General features: G+C 40.7%; 1 protein-coding gene across 2 annotated transcripts in view; it reads right to left on the bottom strand.

Moving 5' to 3' along the window:
• Nucleotides 1-25,343, bottom strand: part of LOC126546103 (uncharacterized) — a 107,747-nt gene that overhangs the window by 15,933 nt on the left and 66,471 nt on the right. For both annotated transcript variants that reach the window (XM_055061664.2, XM_050194185.3), the window contains 8 exons: nt 18,441-20,381; nt 15,409-15,661; nt 14,595-14,799; nt 14,230-14,323; nt 10,333-10,639; nt 7,700-7,947; nt 1,392-1,597; nt 823-934 (listed from right to left, as the gene is read on the bottom strand). In XM_055061664.2, the coding sequence (XP_054917639.1) occupies nt 823-934; nt 1,392-1,597; nt 7,700-7,947; nt 10,333-10,639; nt 14,230-14,323; nt 14,595-14,799; nt 15,409-15,661; nt 18,441-20,381 (3,366 nt within the window). The remainder of the gene's footprint in view (nt 1-822; nt 935-1,391; nt 1,598-7,699; nt 7,948-10,332; nt 10,640-14,229; nt 14,324-14,594; nt 14,800-15,408; nt 15,662-18,440; nt 20,382-25,343) is intronic.

Genomic DNA, 25,343 nt, shown 5'->3' on the forward strand with positions numbered 1-25,343 from the left:
TCACACTTATTGTGTTTATTTTGAGGCTTTCAGTTTCTGGCTCAGTTTGAGTTCAACTTTGATAAAGACAAGCATGTGCTCAGCAATTATCTTGCCCCTGCAATCCAGAAAGTCACCAAAAACATAACATTCAAGAGCATTTCCATGAGCTCTGATAAGCAGCCATAATAAATAACTCGTATCCTTATTGCACTTCTGATTATGCCAATGGTCTTAATAGAACTGTTACTAAGAATACAGAAACAAACCAATAAGAGGGAGAACTGCCCGTTCAGAGTTTCCAAATAGTATCATGCTTGTTCTTGGTAAAGCTGTGCAGTAGACATATCACCATGTGTTATGTGGCTATTACAACTTTATTAAACACTAAAGGCTGTTCGTTGGATAAAAATTACCTTCGCAGAGAATTCATTGTTGGTAAACAGAGATTAACACTGGTATCTACCATCTTGCACAATTCTACAGATGCAAATGAGGCTGATATGCAACGTTTCACTATATATCAAACAGAAATTCAAAGGCAGCAAGAGTTCAATAAGAAAACACTGCAAGACCTTTGGATATTTCGAACAGAAATATTAGGCATCTGCAATATATACATCCAATTTGATATACCACCAAACTTCCCTGAAATGTGCTCCTATCAAGCATAACTTTCCAATATGCCAAGACTGTCTAAGGTAGTGAAAACAATGCTGGACAGCTTACTCAGCACTACTGGGAATGGTATTAAATGAAACAATTTTCAGTAAGCAATGATGATGCAACTATAAGAAGGCTTGCTCCCAACCACAAAGCTTAATAAACTAGTGAAGTACTCACCGCCCTAATTTCCCGTTCTTGTAGATGGCTGCTGCATGAATATTCATTGTTCCTGAAGGGGCACTTTACTATAGCCTCTTCAGCATAGCGAACAGAGTTTGACAAGCAATCTCTGACAAGAAAAAGGGAGTAAAAAAAAAAGAACACCAGATTAATAAATAGCATTATTGCAAAAAAATATCACAAGTTTAGACATTAAAAAATATCAAATGCAGTGAAAAGGAATGAATTTTAATGCCAGGGTGTTTTTTTCACAATTCCTGGACTCAGGATTAAATTAAATTAAATTCTGGGTTTTCACGTGCCAAAACTATGATCTGATTATGAGGCATGCCATGGTGGGGGACTCTAGATTAATTTTCGCCTCCTGGGTATTTTTTAACATGCATTCTGTGCATTTTTACATTTCGACCCCAATGAAATGCAGCCACCACGAGGAGGATCAAATCTCAAGATTAGCAACACAACACCATAGCCATGAACCGTGGCAGGTCCTGGCCGATGAAATATGCTTAATTAGTTACTGTTTCTTTCTGAATGTTTACTATGACTTCTGGAATGAACCATACCTGCAAAACATGTGTAAGCAATCTCTCAACAAGACCCCTTGGCCAGGTTCTATGCCTAGAAAGCAAACAGAGCACTCAAATGCTTCCATGCTTGGCACCAAGTCTTGTTCATCAAGTTCAACAAGTCGCATGTAGTCTTGAGGCAATAAAGTTTCCAGTGGAGGCACTTGTTCTGGTTCCGCACCGTGGCTTCCATCCTCCCTTAACTAAAAAAAGAAGCCCATTTATTAGAAGAGTGTTGCATAATAGTGATCACCGATCTCTCTCTCATTTTGTATTATTATATTCATATGAAAATTAAAACAGCATACAGGAAAATGAAGTCAAATTGGTCAACAGTAGGAAAACAAGGGAAGACAGCCTGGAGCCCCAGGCTGGAGCCAGGCTACAAGCTTCAAACAGTTTGCCACTGACATGAGCTTAAGGGACACTAAATGCAAATACTGAATCAACCTAGAGTGTTAGATTACACTTTAAGAAACATAGCAACATTTACTCTATTACAAGAGAAGATTAGTTGCAGAGAAAATTGCAAGTGAAGGGGCTCAGTGAAGGGACAGCATCAGTGAGTTTTCCTGTGCGAAAAGCCAAAAAATTGGCCAAACTGCTGAAGTTTTTATATGAGAAGTTATCGACTACAATTTACCAATTGTAAACAGGACATCTTACATCATGAAAGCTGGTACCCGCTTTTTTATCGTAGTGGCACAAATACTGCCCTATGTTTATGCGATTTTCTCACTTCCGAATTCTCTGTTCTTGGTAAAAGGAACACACTGTACACCTTGGTGCACTAATTTATTCCTTTAGCTTGACTTAATAATTGCCTTTAACGTCTTTCCATAACTCTAGCCAAGCGAAAGCTTTGAAAAAGTATTTGACAAAGAGAAATGGAGGAAAGAAAAGGAAATAAAGAAAATGAGAGATAATAAACATGTCAGCAAGTTGAAGAGTGCAAGGTGACAAGTGTGTGAGCACATGTGTGCAGCAGCGTCCTATAAAGAGTCATATTACCCAGTCAACAAACGAATATGCTGGTAAAGCCAACATTCTTAGATTACTCTCAGTTTGCAAGCCGACTCTTTCATTTCCACAGATGACATGGTGCTGCTATCACTGCCAGCCCAAAGAGCAAACTGGGTCGCCGACACTCGGGCACTACCGTACACTGAGAATGGGGATGCAATGTGCAAATATACCAGCATTTCTATTTTATAAATGCAATAAGGGCTGTTGTGTCAGGGCTGAAAATCTGGGCCTTAGCAAAACCTTTGAGACAAGAACAGCTGACAATTTATCAAAAAATGACAATTGATCACTCATTTTGCACTACGGTTTATCAATGTGTAGCATATTTGTGATGCTTGTCCAACTGAATGTGTTTGACTGAATCACAGTGATAAAATTCCCAATGAACTGCATATGCAGGACAAAAATGTTTAACTTAACTATAATGACTTGTGTGTCAAGATTCAGCATTCGCTTCACTACTATGTGGCTTGCACGGATAATGACAAAATAAAAAAGAAGGACAGAGCTTGCATCTTGCAATAATGGCATTTATTACAAAGCACTAATGAGCAAAAAAAAAATATTCTATGCAGTTATGTAATTTTGCTACTGTGAAAGTAAAACAAATGCAAAATGCAAGAAAAGTTAAAAGTGTATACAAGAGCTTGAATGTTGCCTATCAAGATGAGGTAGACTGGCACTATGCAATTTCAGACTGGCAGCATAATAGGTAGCTGAAAAAAAAATGGCTGTACTCAACTGCAGGTTACTCCGAACTGCAACAGTTTCGATCATATAGCGATGCGGCATGTCCACCACTACTCATGAAGCTGGCCTAGTAAAGAAGCCCTTTTCATGGAATCACACAGCAACAGCAACAACAACTTGTGTGAAGTTACCATGACTGCATCGACTCGGAAGTGACATACTCTGCAGCTTTCAAGGTGAAGCTAACCTAGCAATGTTGGGTCATGCAGCTCTCTGTCATAATCTATAAGGATAACAAAAAATGCACACTCATCTTCCCTATGGCTTACGTTGGCACAGTCTTATGCATGTAAAGTTCTCAGTATATATAACTGTTCTCAAATTCAACATATCCAGGTTCAACTGTAATATATTCCTATCATCCACAATTTAAGAGTACAAGAAAAAATATTTTATTGGCAAAGATAAGCGAAAGTGTTTCAGCATGAAATACACAGAAATAGATAAGTACAGACTGCTGGGTGTGTTGGTAATGCACAATAAATAAAAAAAAATTATGGGGTTTTATGTGCCAAAACCACTTTCTGATTATGAGGCATGCCGTAGTGGGGAACTCCGGAAATTTCGACCACCTGGGTTTCTTTAACGTGCACCTAAATCTAAGTACACGGGTTTTTTTGCATTTCTCCCCCATCGAAATGCAGCCGCCGTGGCCAGGATTCGATCCCGCTACCTCGTGCTCAGCAGCCTAACACCATAGCCACTGAGCAACCACGGTGGGTAATAATAAATAAAGGAGCCTTAAAGATGAAAGACAAGAACAAGAAGGTGACAACAAAGTGCTTATGTTATCGCTTTCTTGTTCTTGTCTTTCGTCTTTAGCGTTCCTTTATTTATCGCACAGAGATAAGCTGTGAACAGTGATAACACATTGCTAAGTATCACAGGACAGTGTATAAGCGTTCACAGTGCCATAAAACACTACTAAGTACCGCAATTAAGCAATGAACATTCCTTGAAAGTGTGTGTCTGAGCTGCGGCACGCCAGTCAAGAGGTAGTAGCGCTCTAAAAATGCGCAATGACCATGGTGGATGCAGCTAGGCATTTTATGTCATGCCTTCTGTGCTACCCTACACCATGTTTTCTCTAAGTGTGTGTAAAGGGCATAAAGTGTCTATGCTGCATGCTTCATGACACATGCAGAGGGTGTGAAAGTGTCAGTGGGAGAGAATGAAGTAGTTCATCCATAGATTCATTCATGTACAACAATGAAATGCAGGAACTACAGGGACAGAAGCATTGCAGAGCAGAAGCGGGACACAAAAAACCCTTCACCAACAGCACTATTGCTTGAATAATGATGCCTCAAAAAAATGTCAGTGCCGAGGACAGGAAACCCAGAAATAATCACAAATACGTTTGGATAGTTCTGCCGCAGCTCCATGGTGCCCACACAATTCACGGATAAATACATCATCATAACAGTGGCCCATTAACAACACTGCACTAATAAATTTGAACAGCCCACTGCAAATTAAGCATTGTATTGTTCATTGCATAGCACTCAACACTGCAAAGGGCCCCATCAGCTTCGCCAATATGAGTCATTCAGGTGTAGTGCGAAGACAGGTTCAGTTTTTATTGCACTTGTTGCACAAAATACAAAATAGTGATGCGTGTATTGTTACTGTTCTCTCTCCTTCAAATTGTACAGCCTGCTTCAATTGTTTTGATTTCAAACATATTTTTATAAAAGTGCCGGCGAGTAAACTACTGCCTTTGCCACTAGTTCATAAGGAAAGGCAGACACAACTCACAGAAGTTAAATGATCAATTTGCTAATAAACAAGATTTCACTAATAATTTAAGTTTTACTGAAGAATAAAAGGTATGTGATTTTAGTACAGATCCGAAGCCCACCAACCTTTGAAGTCACTTCATTTTGCAAAAACCATTTAATGAGAATCTGCTCCAAGATAGGCCCTGTTAAGGGGCCCATAAAGAGGCTCCAACTTCATGCAGTCAACAAGTGATGGTAAGTTTACATGAGACACAGGATTTGAAGGAATTAAATCCTCAGTACTCCTGTGTATGTACCATCTCATTCAGTATGGGATGCAACAAAGTGCCAGAGGTCAAAACGGCCCCAAAGACTGCATGGTGCCACCGACATACAGAAAAGTGGTTAGTAAATGCCAGTAATTCAAACTGTGTTTAGTTCTCCCATTTTGCGTATGTCAGCACTGTTGTGTCATTTTGGGGCCCTTTTGACTACAGGCACTGAGTTGCAGCTCATATTGAATGCGACATAAATTCCTTGCTACATTTTATCAGCCCCCATCTCTACATTTTGCCCTCACTTTTTGTGCACTACCTACACCAAATCACGCGGTACCAACTCCCCCAAACCACTGTGCTTATTCTAGCCTACACAAATCCTTAACCTCAGTAAATATTTTAAGGATTAAGAAGTGCCCCATGCCATGAAGAATTTTTTTTTTTTTTTCACTTTTGCTGCACAAAAAGCCAACATTCCAAAACATGGCACTCCCATGTACCACACCACATGAAGCTTCTTGAAACCAATGGCATCCACTATAATATGTCAAAGAAAAAAACAGTTACACTGGCAGCTCGTAACAGCGATGGTCTGTGCTGTCAGTGAAGTGAAAACATAGGCAGGAAATTTAAACTGTCCAGCCGTCTAGGTCACTTTTAAATTGTCATACAAGTCAACCATCTGTGTGCTCTGAATGCGCAAAGCCCATCCCAATGCTTAATCTCAATCTAGTTAGCATGTAGGCTAACCACTTTTATTTAATTGACTGGGTGATAAACTGAAACCAGCTCAGTACCCCCCCGATAGGGTGTAGCATGCTGCTGAACCTACATCACATCTTAAACAAGGCGTACATGTGACATGCTATGTTGTGAAGTGGCGAACTATTACATAAGATAAATAATTTAAAATGAAATTGCCCCATTATAGTAGCTCAGACATGCAGTACAAACACATTCTCCAAGCTTATTCCCATAATGTACAGAACACACTAAATTTTTGCTGTCTAGATATAACACCCACCTGGCAGATTGTCAGGTGTAAATTACTTTCTTCAATATTTTTTTCTCCGTAGTTTGCTGTTTATGTGCTTGTGTTTTATGCCTTTTCCTTCCTTTTTCTTCTAAGATGAATGATGGTCGTTTATTCTGAGTGTTCCCCAAATATGCCTTCCTTCTTTTGTCATTCCCCTTACAGTATTACCTGTCATAATGCATTCAAGTTCTCTGTGAGCAATAAAATGCTCCATGTGGCAGTGCCATGTGTCCCTCAAAAAATTTGCAACAGCCTTCGTCTTCAATGGTCAGTGAGACTGTCCATATGACAAGAGTATAACAAAGACCTTTGGGAAAAAAACTGCCACATCATCTGGTTGCATCAGCAGGTCTAAAGCATGAAATAGCATTCAACTAAGCCACAAAGCGTCATGGGCACTGTGAAGCCGCCATCTCACTGATGACAAGGCACATACATAATGTATAAGCTTGTGGAACAAATGAACAAGGTGTGTCAATGCTGGCTTGCAAACTGACTCAGCACAGATAAATAATTTCCTAAGCAGATCTTGAAGCTTTCAAGCTCAGAAAAGTGCACACTGAGCATACAGCAAATTTGCAATCATTTTGATGTTATGCTAAGGAGATAATTAGTAGGCTAGTTCATTACTGTTTCTGCCATGAATTACATATTTCTTTCTTTTCAGGATTCACATATGATTTCATTTAATATCTATTGTTGGGTTTTGTATTAACACAAATATGTTTGCATCCACGTACTGTTCCCTGTGTTTTATTACTTTTGGCACACAATTATGATGTTTTATTTTTATTTATTTTTTGCACATGTTGTTGCTCTATACTGCTACATAAATTAGCTGATGTTTATTTAGTGTATAACTGTAAAATTTTAGCATACCATTAGAATCTCAAATGCTTACTTGTACTTAGCCGTTGCTGTAAATTGTACTACACATTTGAAGAATCGAATGACCATGAACATTGCTACCATGAATTTTCACAGTAACCAAAGCTGTTGTAACGCGCAAAATTGTGCATATGTGTGTATGCACAATGCACAATGAACCTGTCGTTCGTGGGGGCTGAGACCTTTGTCAGGCTTTATGCCTTTAGTCTCAGTCTATCCTCGTTTGAATGAACGAGAAATAAAATTCAATTCAATTCAATTACCATTGTTGCTGAAGCAGTGCACTTCTAGAAACACAGAAAAAGAATGAAATATACAAATACAAGCACTTATGTTATATTGACCTTAAATTGCTCTCTTCTAGATGCAATGTCAATGATTGCACAAAAATGGTCAGTCGTCACCTCTAAAAGTGATGTTTTCAATTGGAGAACTTACCATATTTGAATTACAGCAATGCAATTAATTATTAGTGGTATGTTTACCAGTTTTTCATAAGTCTCTCATAGACTTGAATAAACAAAAACATATATACTCATAGTGGCATAACTCAGCAAAATGCTCAAGTGCATTAAATATAAAAATTAAATGTGAGAACAAAATTACCTGACTGAGTGGAAAGTCAACTTCAGCATGACTGTTATTGGCCTCAAGTTGGTCATGTGCTAGGTCATGTACTTCACTGGGTTCAGTGTTATAACCAAGTGCAGCTTCAACATTATGGTCAGGACCCACACTTGGGCGACTAGCATCCATATCAGTATGATCAGTGGCATCAACAACCATTGCAACACCACACATTGCACAGGTGTCTGGTTCAGTATTATTTATGCCACACAGCTGACAGGTCCACCCTAAAAGATAAAAAAATATTATGTTAAAGAAAACAAACCAAAGCTGTTCACTGATTCAATATGTGAGACATATAATAAAGGCCTTGGAGCACTTTTTGGAGCAGCAATATTTCCATTCTGGAGCTCTTACAAGCAGAAATGTTTATACTTGAGCAACTCAGCAGCAGGAAAATGCATACTCTGGCACAGCTAAAACAAAAGGTCTTAGTACAAGCAAGAAACAAAAGAAGTGCCAAAAGAACAGCGCCTAAGAATAACAAAAGCCACACAGGCATGGAGGGCACATTATTCAAAATACTAACACATGAGGCAGTGTGTAATAGGTTCATTAGGTTTTTGGATTTAAAGCAGAGTCTTGTAACTGACTAAATTTCATTTATTTATTTCTTAAGGACCCGATACCATTACATAAGGAGGTGACATAGAGACATTTAAGCATCAGATAATTGACATAAATGTACGGCTACAACAGTTATGAAAGGAAAAAATTGTCATCCACCTGACTGTAGCAGAAAGCTGCAGAGAAAACCCATACAGGTTTCTCAGAAACAAAGCTTCACAGCTGAATAAAAATTTGTCCTAGTCTAGGGAATGAATATAGGATCGTCGCCTTATTGGGGTGGTCACTCTACCATCTGAGCTAACCAGGAAGCTAGCAGATCGCAGGACAAGAACACTGAATATGGCAAATTAGTTCTGCGAAAGCCCAGAAGGTGGAGGAAGGTTACTGAAAGGGAGAAATGTCATCCACTCGACAGTAGTGCAAAGCTATGAAGGAAACCCATACGGGTTTCTCAGAAAGAAAGCTTTGCAGTTGAATAAAAAGTTCTGATCCAGGGAACTGAACCCAGGACCAACGCCTTTCCAGATGCCCTGGACCAGGATGAATTTTTATTCAGCTGCAAAGCTTTTTTTTCTGGTGAGCCCTGTCACAGTAAACCATAACGTCCATTCAGCATTACAATAATATTTCTCATTTTTACAAAAGCAACATGCCATCTAGCACACTCATGAAGACCTAAACAGGACTAATAGGCGAGGCAACCTCAAGTTTATGTCTGCGACACCAATGCCAATTCCTCCCCTAGCAGTCAAATTTGAATGGCGAAGGTCGCATCCCGTCCAATTGGAGTGACCATGCCCCTGTTTGCGCTGAAGCACGTGCAACTGATGGCTGCATTTCCACGATGACACATGTGGTCTTGTCATACCACAATTGTGCACTGTTTATCATTAAACACTTGGTTTAATCTATTTTTGTAAGCCTTTGCAAGTCTTTGCACTAATAATTGCATGTAGCTGGTAGCCAAAAGAAAGACAATTTATCATTCTTTTAAATATGCCCTTCACCTACTAAGTGATGCTAAGCGTTCTTGAACTACGCAAGATGGGTAGCATGAGCTGCTTGACATTTCCTTTTCCTTAAATGTGCAATGTTGTAATTGCACAACATAAATTTCTGTGATGTCGTTTCCTTCTTAAAATGGTTGGGCATGTTGAGACATGCGACTACTGTGTACAAAGTCATTGAAATGGGCTGCACAAGACATTGCACCTGTGTTTCTGAGGTAGACCAGCATAAAAAAGTAATTGTTCACAAAAAGATGCGCCTGTAAAAAAAAGAATTAAAAAAAAATGGCACTCAGCACCCCAAGAACATTATTTGTGTGCTTCACATCAGAAAGAAATTAACAGTGCTCATATTTGTTTCACACATTTCTAAGCATAGTGGCTTCTCTTGCTTTGAATTGGAACTGGAAATAGATAAACAGTACCTGTTCCTTTTTCCCCTCACATCTCTTAAGCACGGTGGCTTCTTTTGCATTGGATTAGCATATATCTCAAGCTGACTGTTGCAGAAAATGTTGTCGCTGATGTGCGAAACATACTTGGCATTTGTAATAATGTTTGATGTCCACATTTTATTTGATGTCCTAAAATAAGAGGCACAGCAGATGCTCACCTTTCTAGGTGTTCCAACCGTGAAAAAGGTATTCTGCATCAGACAGTTACTGGAACATGGTAATGTTGTCTACACACTGCCATTTCCCAACTAGTCCATGCACTGCTACTGAACGTGCAGTTCAAGCACGAGCACCATGTGCAACAAGAGAGCACACAGAATCAATGTAAACAAACGGATGACAAAGGGCTGTGTGCGACCACTGAGGAAAATTTGTTTCAACCACAGGGCACTTTCACCAAGGCACAGAGGTGCCACCTTATCGAGATTGTCTTGTCTATACAAAAGCGTTTGTGAGCAAATGGACTTGTAGTTGTCATGAGTGGCTACTTCATCCAGGCCTCGATTAACACAGCTCAATACCATCTATCACGCTGAATGCTGGAGTAACTTGCTTTCTGTTACAAAAAAGATTGTCTAACCTGCTGCACGGTCATTGAGGAGGGCATCCAAAGTACTTGATGCTTCAGAGGGTTCATGCCTGGCTATTGTATTCGCCAACTCTTCGCCTTCTTCAGTGCTAGCAATGCTATCTGGGGGCTTCCAGCATCTGTTTCGGATCACCTCTTCAGCCCTTAGCTCCTCTGCTGGGCTCACCAGGTACAGGAAAACTGGACACGCACTGTGGCTCACACCAAAGTGTTCCAGCGTAGCCCCATCATCAGTGGCCAGGTTTTTGCCCAGGATCCATCGCTGAACCCTTGCAGGAATGTTGTACTCAGTCTCAACCTAGCAGAATATAGCAGCTATATGAAATAGACATGCTGAATAAATTGCTCCCTAATAACTCAACAGCCTGAACGATGATAGGTGATGAATCTATCATTCAATATGGCAAACAAAAAAGTTAAGTCAAGCAGTGATATGACAAGAATGTCGCAAGAGATAGCTATGGCAGAACAGAAAAAGTGCAGGAAGCAAATATGTAGAATTTCAAACAGTTGCAGCGTTACAGTCAAACAAAGGATGATACTTTTAGAGTTACTTCCAGAAGTGACATCTTTCGCTGCCATAGCTACATCATAAAAGGTCCCCGACATGATTTTACAGTACCTTAAGAGAATTTTCTAGAGAGAGAGTATTTCTCATGAAAGGCTTTGCACAACATGGTTTGGATGCATCAGTGTTGTTTAGAAACGTAGACTGTTGAGCCATTTGGTGTATGATGTAGTGTCGTTGAGCGTTCGTTCATTCATTCATTCATTCATTCATTCATTCATTCATTCATACAGTGTTGTTTACTTCTCACTGATTTGAGCTAGTGTGTTTTCACATCTCCTTCTGACATCTTTTCGTGGTACTGTAGCTCTGATGGCCTCACATTGAAGTATATGTGCAGTACTCTTGTCTTTAAGCGTGCACTAACCAGCACTCATCCCTTTGCACCGCCAGGTGCATCCTGCACTCAGATCTACTACAGTGAGTGTGCACTTGCTGCAGTGCATGCTGTAAAACATTCCCTGCAGATGCCTGGCGTACAAGGAAACAAGCGCTGGTTCACCAGTGTCCTTGAGGAGGGAATGAGTACAGTGATGGAAAGTCACAGCACAGCAGGTGCAAACAAGGACTAGGCATGTTTCTTGCACCAGAATAACACATTACTGTGCCCATTTCTCAAGACCAACTCACCCAAGCTTCCACTTTATCTCTTTACTTCACTCCTTTTCATGCACACATACATGCACATAGACAGCAGATGCAGCAGCATGTTCACATTCACAGCTGTAACTGCTGCACTGCTTTAAGAAACATCTATACTTATTGTCTTTGCATCCTTAGATAAAAATAAGTAAATGCTCAGCGACTGCTTTGATAAGATGCTTGGCTGCATTCTTACAACATCCATATGATCTGACATTCACTGGCAGCGCTGTCCTGTACTGCTGATATATTATTGCAGTAGCAATTATATGGACACTCCAGGTGCATTTCTGCCATCGCCCTGGCGTTCCATATAAAGTCTAAGGGCCATAACATCATTGCCGCATGCCATATGCTGTATGTGTGAGTGAAAGCATGCGAGGGTGAGCCGACGATGGTGGCTCAATCTTGTGCTTACAAGGGAGGAAAGCAGGGAGGAAGCGCGCCATCTTTTATCATGCACAAGGCACCAGGGGAAGAGGAGGGGATGGAAGGGAGGGAGGAGAGGGAAGGGAGGGGAGGGGGCACTTTACTCCGGCGGTGGCTGCATATAGCGCGGTCACGCGGGCCCTACCTTAAAAGCGATCTACGATGGGGACAGAGTGCACTGAGTGCTGATAGTTTCGTGTGTGCTGTGTTCTTGCCACTTAGTTCACATTGAAGTGAGAGGCAGCACGAAGGTCAATTCACTCGCTGTCACTGCCGCGCTTTCTCACTCTGGCACTTTGACAGCGAGTGTGCACAGTCATCGAGTGAGGTGTGTTTACGTTTGCTTGTGTGCGTGTGACACCATGCTTGTTCATTTAGTTAGTGAATGTTTACAAGTTTATACAGCCAATAAAACTACTATCTTTACTTCATATAGCTGTCTACTAATCTGCTCCCGAAATCAATGCTTCGCCTTTCGGGCAAAACTGTGACTTTTCTTTTATTGCAGAACAAACACTCCAGCATATAAATGAACAAGCTTGTGCAGGTAAAGCTAGATATAATTTCAAGCACCTAGTCATTTGCAGTTTTAATTGCTTTGCTTTTAATTTTTAAGTCATTCCGAAGGTGCTTACAGTTCTTTGGCCTGAGGTGAGAATAAGCAGCTGTTACACTGGCAATACGCTGAGGGTTGACTTTCGTATTCGCTAATATACATATATTTTTAAAGTTTTTATTATGGAGACAGGTGACCTTCGGTACCTCAAGGAACTTTTCTAAGACACTCATTGTTTGATATTAGCGGATGATATTTCTGTAGAATATTGCTTATGTTTTGGAGCACAATGGAGCACTCTATTATAAAAGCTAGCGGCTGCGTGTATTGTGCTTTAGGTTGTTTTCTATGTAATGCCGATCTCCTTTATAATTTAGATGCATCCTTGTAGGCCTGATTTAGCAAGTTTTGTAGGTCATTTCTAGCAGCTAGGGTTACTTTAAGGTTATTTATGCATTTGACAAAAATATTGTTGTTGCTAGAGGTTTTCTTATTAGTTTGTCTGCACAACAAAGATCTCTCACTTACACTGTTGCAACTAATGACTAGTAAAATAGTATATATGCTGCTGGCTATTTAGCAGTCTTACATCTGGTCAGAACAGAGCTAACTTTTTCTCTTTTTTTTTCTTTTTTACAGCTCATGCTCTTTTTTTTTTTTTTACTAGTTCTTCTCCTTTAACTATTACATAATCACATGGCACCGAAGCAACGGATACCAAGGACGAAGAGCCGTTTCAAATAAAGATTCATTCATTCATTTATTCATTCATTCATTCATTCATTCATTCATTCATTCATTATTGAATTTTAGTATGCTCATGTTCATTTAATAGTATGTTGCTTTACATCTGGGCAATTTCTTTTTCTTTCTCAGCTTTTGAAAGATGTGTTTGTGCTCGTTGCTTTACTTTCCTATTGACGCTTCTTACTTTTGAGTGGACACCTCTTGATACCCCTTGAAATTGTTTTCTTTCTTTCTTCATTCTCGTTGTTTCGCCATCCAAATCTTATCTTGGCTTACTTCCTGTCGTCTTACAAAACTATGTCCACCAGAGTGACAGTTCTGCTCACATACAACAGCTTCTTTCTTTCCCTCCTAGGTTGTTTTCCTTTTTTTGCCCTACCACCACCACTACAGCAAGCACCTGCGGCACACCCGCCTACTCACTCACTCACTATCTCAACAACTCATCGCTCCCTTTGAACATTTCAACTTGCATTACCCAGCAAGCCTCACCTTACTCTTTTGAGCCAGCTTACCTAGGCTTCTCGCAAAGATGGCTGTATAACCTTGCCAATAAATGCAGTTATTGCCCTGACATAGACAAGCACCCTCATTAAAATGTTGGCTACAGGCTGAGGCTTACTTTCTTCACTTACTATTGGTCACTTAAAGTCTGCATGTTCCTGTGATCCCTTTGTCTTGTTTGAAAATGTGATTAAAGACAAATGGCTTATTTCATAGAACAGGCACAAACAACATTTCTTTTACTGTAGCAATAAAGATAAAATGGCATTTGACTGTAGCATAAACAAACTGTTGAAACAAAGCAAGTTAACAGATGAAGATTAATTCAAATTACTGACAGTCTACATAAACAAAGCTATACAAATCAAACTACAATTTGATGTCTGGCTGTCAATGATTCAACAACCACAAAAGCTCATTCATACAACCAAAATACACCAACCTTTTTCTTAAGGTTGCTGACAGTCATCTCTGGATGGACTGGCAATGAAATGGGACCGACATGAGACTTCCTGTCTTCAACATACATTTTTACTCTGTGAATGCAAAGGAATATGCGACAATTAAGATTTAACTTTTCAGAAAATAATTGTCACAATGCTATTTAATGCTACACTACAAAAATGTCACTATATTTTTCATTTAACTGTTTCTAGGGGACAAAAGGGCCAGGGCCTTGAATTTCATGCATAATTAAATGGCTCCTAAAGTATCATGCTATTATTCTGCCTATTACAGATAAAAATCTACACCTTCTAAAAAAGAAAACTTTGCGAAGAGAAAAGATGCATCGATCTTTACACTCACATAAACTGCTTAGGGTCTGGTGCTACTTTCCGGACTCGACGCAGTGAACAAGAGACCTTGTACATAGCCAGCTCCCTTGCCAAAATTGCAGCTCTGTCATGCTCGCCTTTGCTAATTGCTTCTTCAAGCTGCCGAAATAGAGCTGGTAATTTTGCTTGCATAAGAGCAGTTGGAGAATTTGGGTGCACAGGTGGTCGTTGCCTTCCTAAAAAATAAGATACGTCATTGTACTTCACCATGCAAGTGCACCTCAGATCCCCTGCCCCCTTCCTTTTAGCAGTTATTAGATATGTAAACAACAGAAAATTTCATATTTCAAGAGTAAAGTGGATAATTTTTCAACATCTCAATAATGCACTAAGTTCTTTTCATTATACGTAAAACTGCACACACCTAAGAATGTATGATGTTTCAAGGAGCACTTTTTTTTTTGTGAATAGCCACCACACTTCTCCAACAGTACAGTACAAACAAGATGTGAAATTTATCTTCATTTTCCGTAAAAAGAACAAGCTTTTGACAAATTTATTCACCTGAAGGCTGGGCTGCTAGGTAAACTTAAGTAAAAGCTTTCTTTTGATTGTCATTGCAAAATTGTCCACTCTTAAATAGGAAAAGATGCACAAGGTGTCAGATCAGCACAGTAAAATCCTCTGTCACTGAATCATACGCAACATACTCTGTTAGAAGAAGAAGGCACCCACACAAGAGGCTTCCTCAAGTCCAGGAAGGAAAACAAATGAAATATTCAAGCAACACACAACAAAAAGTTGCAGACAAATACCTAGAGTTAAACTTGAAAGGAAAAGCCCACCTGAACTCGTATGAGCACTGGCTTGTGTAGAGGCCTGGGATAAAGACACAGGCGTGGCCTTGCCTGCCATCATTTCAAATGAGCATGCCGTTGTGGCAGCCACCACTGCACACGAGGCAGTTTCGCCAACACGGCCCCCTCCGCCTTCTTTTCTCCCTCCGGAAGTTTTATTTTTAGTCTCCACAGCTGGCAGCTCTGAGGCACTTGGTCTTGGTTCGTCTGGCAGCCCTTTCCCAGCTTGCAGTTGGTGTTTCTAGATTAACAAAGAAGCATTTTACGTCTAGAATGCCAAATATATCCTTTTCCATATTTAGGCATCTGCAGCAAGCCTTACATGGAAGGTGTAAGACACACGCTAAGCAAGCAGTGCTCAGCCACTTTCAAAATCTGTCAAACATTGTCAATCGTTACAAAAGTGCAAGTTATATCTAAGGCATCTTGAAGCTACACTGTAGTTAACATTGTAAGCTTACACATGCTACCACACCTTTAAAGTTCATGTTATGAATATGGCCCCAATTTAACTTTGAACATTTTTGTATTATTATTATGATTACTACTTCAAGCTTTTAATGCGAGATGTCATCATAAGTTCCACAGTGCTGCTGGTGAAAGAAATAGTCTACAGCATTCAATACATCCTAGCTACTTCACAGAGCAACAGCATCCCTAGTTTTACACAGGTTTAGGCGAGTCTAGTGTAGGACAGTAGCAACGATATGCCACTTTCAGGCTTTAATTAGAAAAGTTCATTCAAAATTAGGTTATTTTACATGGTAAGCGAGAGGCAACACAGTCAAAGCATGTGTTTTTGATGCTCCAGAGACTTGTATGCATCACAGAATGAACTGGTAAAGTGGTTTAAGTGTGAGCAACCATCCTGTCTGTAATTGTTGGAGGGGTTCAAGAAATGCTGAATACCAAACTTAATGGACTTTAGGGAAGGTGGCGTGTTGTCATCCATAGAGAGCAATACTAAAAGGCTGAATGACATTGCTGATGATGTATAACAAGTGACAAATTTCCATTCAGTAAAGATAAACTCAGCAGGATTCATCATTTACCTAATTGCCAAAAATCAAGGAAATGGTAAATTTTTTTAAAGCAGAGCTTTCTTTGCCTCTTCTTTTGACTTTTCCACTGCTGCTGCTGTCACTGTCTTGCATGCCGCGTCTGAGGATGGTTCAAAGAGGGAGCGTGGCATAGAGGAACGGCAACACGAGAAACTCGTATGAACCTTTCCATTGCGTTGCAATAATGCCCTCTAGAGCTCCCTGGGCATCACCACAACACTCTCTTGACTGCTGTAATTATGTGTGACCCAACCTAAAAGCATTGCAGAAACTACAGCACTTTCTAATAACATGCAACAGTTCGGAGGAGAGCCAGAATGATAGAGAAGAAATAGGAAGAGGAGAATGGGCAGAACTGATGCAGTCATGAAACGAGTGAATTACAGCCTTGCCACTCTTTTCTCGCATACATGGGGGTGGGTGGGAGAGGGAAAAGGTGGCCTAAGAAGGCAAGGAAATGCTACTACTAGACATGGCAGCAGTTACAAACAAACTGGATAAATTTAAATTCAAGGTTGGCTACAGTAAGTTTCCACTATTTTTGAAAAAAAAAAAAAGAACCCTTGGATATTTGTTAAGCAGACAACAGAAGACACTACGGAAGCGGCCACCTATCAAATCAACACTTCTGTATCCGCCGCAGTAATTTTGTGGCAATGGCAATGCTCGAGGCCACGGGTTCAATCCCAACAGCGGCAGTCGCATTTTGATGGGGTCAAAATACCAAAATGCTCATGTACTCAGATTTAGGTGTATGTTAAATAATCCCAAGAGATCAAAATTAAAATTTAGTCCCCCACAGCCGTGTGGCTCATAACCAGATTGTGGGCTTGGCAAGTAAAGCCCCATAATTTAATTAATGTTTAACACTGTTGTCAAGATGCGTTGCACCGTGTGAGGCAATGATAGTGCTAACCTTCTCCCAGGCTATGAGCAATGGCACACAACAACAACTCAAGCAAGCACATCTCGCAGTGTGTTCTGTGATCTCTGCTGAGGAATACAAGTGATGCACACAAGATACATTTATTATCAACTCACCACTCTAGTACTGCGCTAAATGATGATGAACTTAAACATTCACCATAAAAATCACCCCCGATTATCATCAATGAATGCAAACAGCACGGAAAGCTTCGCCTACATCGATTCCTACAGTGCGCAGGGTCCACATAACTTTTGTTATAAAATTAGGTGTGTGTTAGATTCGGGGTCATGTCAGAATAAGGTAAATATGGCCAAATGAAGCAGCAGTGTGTATGCATGTTTTTTCTGCTACTTCTTTAACTGAACACACCAAATAATTCAATCAATTTTGTTGGTACTGTCAAGGTTGAATTATTGGAAGTCAACTGTATAAACTTGTGTTAACTATGTACGCCATACGCAATTATGCATGACAAAAGCCAGCAACATGGGTTTTACCAGGGCTTAAAGTCAGGAAGTCTGGGCCTCCCACCAAATTTTGGAGGAAGGCATCTTCCCCTCCTTCAGCCTACAAAAATTTGTCCTTTCTAGAAAGCAAAATGATCCTATGCAAAGAATGATGACCTGTGCTGCTATGAGCTAGTTGACTAAATTTTCAAATTCGCTTATTTGTTATTTCCTTTGCCTGCATATGCATGCATGCACAAATGTGTGTGCAGGCACACACACGCATGCACATATATACATATGAGCAGGCCACGTATACATGGTCCCTGCTAAGACTAAAATTCTTAAGAGCAATATGACTATAAAAATAACATATTAATGCAATAAACAACAATTACATTAATGTCTAAGTACATTCTGATAAATTTTTGCGACAAAAGGGCATTTTGCCTCCCTGTAGTAATATTATATATTTTGCCATGTATATATTCTTCCCTCAGTATAAGCAGCAAAACTTGATTGAAAGCACAGGTAGTTAGTCGCATTAGTTCTAATATAATGTGCACCTTTGAAGGGCAAACATACCCAAGGTGGGTTTCCAGAGGAAGAGTTACTTGCTTGTGGACGCAGCTTGCAAAACACACTGCCAAAGTCAGGAGAGTGGCTAACGGGTTTGAGGTTCATTCGACAGGATGCCAACTGTGTATTCAAAGGCAACTGAGATGGCACGTTCTTCACACACTTTGGCTCTGAACCCCATGAACTTGCATCACTGTTTTCTATCTTGGAATCTGCTGTTTCCCTATCTTCAAGTCTTGCAGCAATGGCAGATCCAGGCATTACAGCAGTCAAGAAATTCTCTTTCTTGGATTCCATTGGTGTATATGTCCACTTTGTAGAAACAACTTTGCTGGCATCTGTTGGGTGTTTCTGAAAAAGTGACTTCAGTGATTTCACTTGCTTTCTAGAGTGCTTTGGTGACTCAGGCTCACTGTCCTTTTGAGTCTCATCAGAATTCAATTCAAGCTTGCTAAAAGCATCTAAAAGCTCAAACACATTCGAATTACGTTTTAGTACAGATTCCAAGTTGTTGAATTCTCCACCTACTACTGTGCTGGCATATGGCTCCTCCTCTTCTAAAATGGGAGGGCACTGCCTTGTACGTGGCAGAGTGGACGATCTCACTTCACGATTGGAGGCTTGATTTTGGTGAGCATCCCTTTTTTCACCTTCTGAAGCCACTGGTCTCAAAAGTGCTGGTTTGTCCATCTCATCAACTGTTTTAATATTTTGCCTGTCATTATTGTTCTTATTCTGAATAGAGCTACTACATCCAATAGACTCAGTGTTGTCACTGCCCATATAGGTCACAGGACATGGAATATTTTTAACGGGAAGGTCAGGCTTCACCACCAAGTCAGCTAAATTTTTTCCAAATTCTTGTTTTTCTTTAGCTTCTTGACCACGCTGGCTTTCAAGCAAATAAAGACGAACAGCAGAGGTGCCAGGCATGTTGACATCGCCCATGGGAAGCGACTGTGTTTTCAAGGTAATCACAGCTTTGCTATCCTCTATGGCTTCATTGGCATATAATCCTTTCTGTATTCCACTTGGGAGAGTCCCTGACTTGGCTACTGAATGCCAGCCATCACATCTGGGTGGCTGTGGTGCCGGCTTTTTGTGAGATCGTCGTCGGGACAAACTTAGGCTGTCAGTGCTGTGTGAAGATGAGCTACAAGGAACAGCCACAAGAGGCACTGGCTGGTTCCTCGGCAGTGTCCCAGTTGGAGTAATACTGCCACCAGGAGGCTGTGGAGCCAAGCGTTTCTTTCTAGTGGAGGTCTTTGGCGGAAGCTTTGGTGGCGACTTTTGCTCTGCAATTTGTGTGGCAACAGGCTCCTTGCAAGAAGCGTCATTTCTCTGCATGTCCTGTTCTTGCAGAGAATACCTCCAGATGGCTTTTTGCCCATTAGATACACAAGCCAGATCCTTTGCACTATGCTTCTTAGAAGAATGCCGAATGTTGTGGTCACCTTCACACACATGTGGCTGTACTTGTGCAGCAGCTACACTTCCGCCAGAACAACAGTAGTTGCTGTTGTCTGAGCCTGTCACAATCACCAGACGATGGCTTTTCTTCTTTTTCTTCCTACGCTTCTTTTTACGATGGGAGCCTAAAGTGAAACAGGACATAAGAGAACGCAGGCTCCCAAAATTATTATCACTGTCTGAGCTTGAGGTCTGCTCACGTGTCACAAGCATCTTGGGAAGCAGCACAGGTGGACAGCTCACGACTGAATGGGTGCTGCTGCTTTTCCATGACTTCACATGCACATTGCATGGATCCTTGCCATCTAGCCAGTTGTCATAGTCTGATAAGTTGGGCTCATCCTTTGCATGAGTGGACTGGGACCGGTGCAACTTGCTAGAGCCACACACACCACGTTCCCTGTTGGTGCTGCTGCCGGAGCTGATAAGGCGAGCTGCAGTTAAGTGAGTGGCTTCAACACCATTTGTAGAGCCAGGCTGTCGGGGAGAAAAATGCACCACTATTCAGTAGTCGTATAAATGGTTCACACATTAATTTAATGAGACCTCAATTTTGCTGCCTTAGCTTAATTACACCAGTTACTCATTTGGCTAAATATTCTGAAAGAGGAGATTCTAGTCTTAATAGGTTCAAAGCTCTATGTTAACACTGCAGCCTTCTAATATCTGAACCAAAATTTCATATTTCACTCATTGCATTCAAACAAGACAGAAGTTGAAAGGGAGATAGAAACTTCAAATGATGAGAAATAGTTGAGCAAGGGATGTCACTAACTCTTTTGTTACCACAAGAAATATGCTCATTTTCAGTGCCTTTGTGTTTTGTTGTTTTATTTTAGGACATGGTAGTTGCAACATATACCACGATGCATAAAATTATAGCCTGATCACTGGTGTTTTGAATAGATGTGAAGCAGTAATAATTGCTTAGACAGTTTTTGAAAATTCTTATGTGAATGAAACAAGCACCTCAGGAAACACGATGAAGGTAATAATTTGCTATTTTTAGTTTAAGTACAGAGAGTAAAAAAATCAAAAATGTACAAAATATGCACCTAGCTCCTACTTCCTAACTTTTGTAAGACAGATCAATGCAAGAAAATTTATATGAAGATTTGTTAGCATCAATAGTAGCCATAGTGATGCCCATGCTATGTAAGAAAGCAGTAGCTTTGCAATTGTGAAAACGGGTAAGTTCCTGTTGTACAAGGAGCACTCGTTTTCTCTTTGCAGCATGCAGCTGGTTCATATTTCACTTTTTACTGTATTCTTAAGCCTCGTGGAACAATTGTTGTCAGGTAAGGGCGCATGCAGAAGCCTCCTCATCCTTGAACATTGCGTTCAATCAGCTATTCTGTGCTAGCAAGGCAGTCTAGTATGCATTCAACTGGTGCTGGAGCCTCCACGTGCTTTATTTAGTTCCTGTACACTGCTGCACACTAATATAGAGTGTTGCGCAACACTGTAAAGTAATAAATAAGGGCACTTGCACAGACGGTTCTCAATATTTGAGATTAGAGTGCAAGTCAATCTTCGGTTGAAGGTCTGTCTGAAATTGAGTGTGCGCCCTCTTGTGCGAAGGAAAACTTCACATGATGGGAACAATACTTCAAAACAATTTGTACATAAGCTGTCATAATGCTAATGGATAAAAGCAACCTACAATGGGAAAATAAAACTGCACTTGATATTAATTAAACCCAATTATCAATATAAGCGGCACTCATTAACATCTACGGTAAGCTGATGAGGGCCTGCTAAAGGTTCGTACAGTTTCTGCAACTGTAGCTGAGAGTAACAGAAGCGCAAATGATGCAACTCTGCAGTAAACATCCTCAGATGCCGGCCCATCGTCCCTGACCAGTGCTGATGCAAACAAGGCTCCCTTCCCTAGAGGTGAAATGCCATTGATCTGACTGGAAACTGCCAACACAGCGGAGATGACACACCAGACAAAGTAATAATGATGTAACGGCAACGGCCTGAGTGGTGTCAATGAAAAAACAGCTAGCGTCACCTAGCAGCAACAGAACTAATTTCGCTTTCTGGCGGGATGTTTTCAATTTTTCTTCCAAAATTTTGCTCTCCAACATGGGGGTGCGGCCCTTACACAAGGTTAGCCCTTAAATGAGGTCAGCCCTTACACGAGCATATACAGTACCTTTGTTTTAGACATCGTTAAAACAGCATAGAAATCTGAAAAGAAAACTAGACACCCAACAGAAGCTTCTGTGTCTTCACTGCTGCTGTCATGTAAAAATTATGTTGCCGAGTAGACCAAAGCACAAATTTTTTGTCCTTTTATTGAGGAAGTGCTAGGAACACTGGAGGCTACTTTCAACAATACCTTCAGTCGAAGTTTTATATTTCCCGACTCCCCAATCTGACCAAATGATCAAATGTGACAAATATTTAAAGTTCAGTTGTCCTTTCAGACGAGGCAAAGTGTTGTGGGTTGAAGAATACCAATGGAAATTTTTAACAAGGCGTAGAAAAACTGGCAGTCAAGGTTATCGATTCCATAGGTGTGGTAACAAAAGAGTTAAGCCAACGTTTCGACAAGAAGACTTATCTTTGTAAGGGCAGAAACTGCTTTCCTTAGCAGCATTTTTGTGTATGTGCAGCTCACTCTCGCCCTATCTTCATAGGGGAGGAGGAGGAGAATAGGCTAGAGCATAATGTGGCGCAGCTATTGTCAAAATACTCTCCCAACTTCTTTCAAATTTCAGTGAGATCAGTTGAATAGTTCCTGCTTTCTTATAAAACCAGACACACTGGATTGGCCACACCTACCTATGTCCGTAAATTCTTACCTGGTTCCAGCTGTTATCTGCACTCCTCGATAGAACTCAAAACCAGTATCCCATCGCCTTTACTCTCATAACTCCAAACTTTCCTTTGTTCCTCCCCCTGTTATTTCCAGTCCATCTAATACCATCCCGAGCCACCATGGTGGCTTAGTGGCTTTGGTGCAGCGCTGCAAAGCCTGAGATTGCAGGATTGAATCCCAGTCGCAGTAGCCACATTTCGATGGGAGCAAAATGGAAAAACACCCGTATACCGTGCATTGGATGCACGTTAAAGAACACCAAGTGGTCTAAATTAAACCGTAGTCCCCCTCTATAGTGCGCCTCATAATCATATTGTGGGTTTGGCATGGAGAACCCCAGAATTTAATTTCATTTTAATTTTCTACCACCCCGGACACAGTCCGTTTTTTTCTTCTTTTTTGATAGCTACACCACATTACGCTCTGGCCTATTCTCCTCCTTCCCTAATGAGCGGGTGGGGGGGGGGGGGAGCTATGCATACATAAATATGCTGCTAAGGAAAGTAGTTGCCCTGATGAAGACAAATGTTGGGTTAAAGCAATATTCCTTGTTCGAGAACTCCTCATCAACTCAAGTTGCATACACACTGTTAAAATAGCCGCTGGCTAAAATCAGTGGTCAAAAATCTTTAAGCAAGATGAGCACCAATTTCATTCCAGATAAACATTTGGCCACATTTCCGCATGCCTAGCCTCAACAGATGTCTAAATGCCCTGTGTCATTACACAGCAATGATGCCAACGGCGACCTCATGTCATGTGTGATTGAAAATCACATTACTTTCAATTTTTCAGCAAACGATCGAAAATTTACAAGAGGTGACATTGTTCTCACTCTAACACATAATCAAATTTTAATCGAGTCCCTTTTTACACACTGCACAGTTTGTGTACAGTTGTGCCGTTATGTAAAGCATGCACATGCCTCAACATATATGTCAACTTGTACCTGCCCAACATGGTGACTCACACTTTGCATGACCTTGGCCACAACTAGCAAGAAGCCACACAAGAAAGCCTCAATAAACATGGTCCAGCATGAGTGGCAGGGTGGTGACATGGGTACAAGCCATTCGCAATGTCTGCAACTGACAAGCCATAGCAAGCTGCCAAGGCTAATATGCTGTAGGCCTTGTCAAAGACACAGCCAACTTCTTTTTTCATTGCCGAGATTTTCTGCTGTGAGACAGATCCACTTTGGTTGTAAGGCACCAACAAGAACATGCGGCATCAGAATTCCCATGTAGCATGCATAGTGGTATAGAATCACCTGGGCATGTGGCTGATTGCAACTTAAGTATTTGCATACTCACAGACGATCGCACAAGTATGTGGCACTACTGCATGTGGCAGATCATAACTGAAGCACTTGGAGTTGCATACAAATAGGAAACAGGGAGGTAGCGAAAAGAGTGCTGATGCACTTAAAAACATTGCTATGCACCATTTTAATAATCTCGCTCCATCATGTTAGTGAGAGCCCATATACAGGGTGCCCCAGCTATCATGCACTAAGTTTTAAGTTTTCAAAAAAAAGCAAAGCCTCCTTTAAGTATGAAACCAACTGTATGTTGGTTTCATACTTAACTTGAACTTAACTTGAACTTAACTTGAACATACTTAACTTGGTTTCAACAACTTGAAGAAACGTCCACTATTTTTGTATTGTTCATAATTAATAGTGTGTAATGGGTCATTAGGTAACTTTTAATTATTACACTTATGGCAGTTGTGTCAACACTGAACACATTCAAAAATAACAATTTCGATTGTTTGCGACACGATATCTCTTGCGTGACTTTATTCAGTGTTTAAAAAAATCCCGCAATATACAAAGAAATCTCAGTCGGCACCGAACTTACAAGTCACAGCACCAGTGCTCTCAAACATGATACAAAGGAACTAAACGCACTGTATACCTGGTTATACGAGGAGAATGCCAGCAAACTTGAAAGTAGAAAAAATCGAGAAGATAGACAAAGAGACAGGAAGGTAACTGGAAGGAAGGTGGCCAGCCACCTTCCTGTCTCTTTGTCTATGTCTGCGTCTCGATTTTTCTACTTTCAAGTTTGCTGGCATTCTCCTCGTATAACCATGTACCCACTAGCCCAACAAGCCACCCTCATGAACTGTATACCTGACCTAGCACAGGCTGCATGACAGGGCATTTATCTTGACATGGCCGCGAAATTCCTGTTAGTGTGAGTCTCGCTTCTGAGCACACAATCGTTTGTCACAGCGGTAAGCAGACTGCAAAAATAAAAAATTGCAGTGCAAGCTATTGATTTGCAGCGTAAGGTCAACCTGAACATGGGTGTGAATGTAGCAGCCACCTAGAATAAAGTTGACACGTGTCGTATATCTCTGACTGAGACAGGCGATTACACATGCGGAAATGGTTCATCCGCCACATGTTTGAGAGCAATACTGCTGCAGTGCACAAGTAGGCTGCATGGTCAGCTTAATATTTGTGGGCTTTCCTTCAAATGCAGAAGAACAAGCCATGCAAGAGATAGCATGCTGCAAACAATTGAAGATGATATTTTTTTAATGTGTTCTAAAACAGTGTTGACATGTTTGTCATAAGTACAGCAACTAATAATTACCAA

This window comes from Dermacentor andersoni, chromosome 1 (assembly GCF_023375885.2).
Source record: "Dermacentor andersoni chromosome 1, qqDerAnde1_hic_scaffold, whole genome shotgun sequence".
Classification (NCBI taxonomy): Eukaryota; Metazoa; Arthropoda; class Arachnida; order Ixodida; family Ixodidae; genus Dermacentor; species Dermacentor andersoni.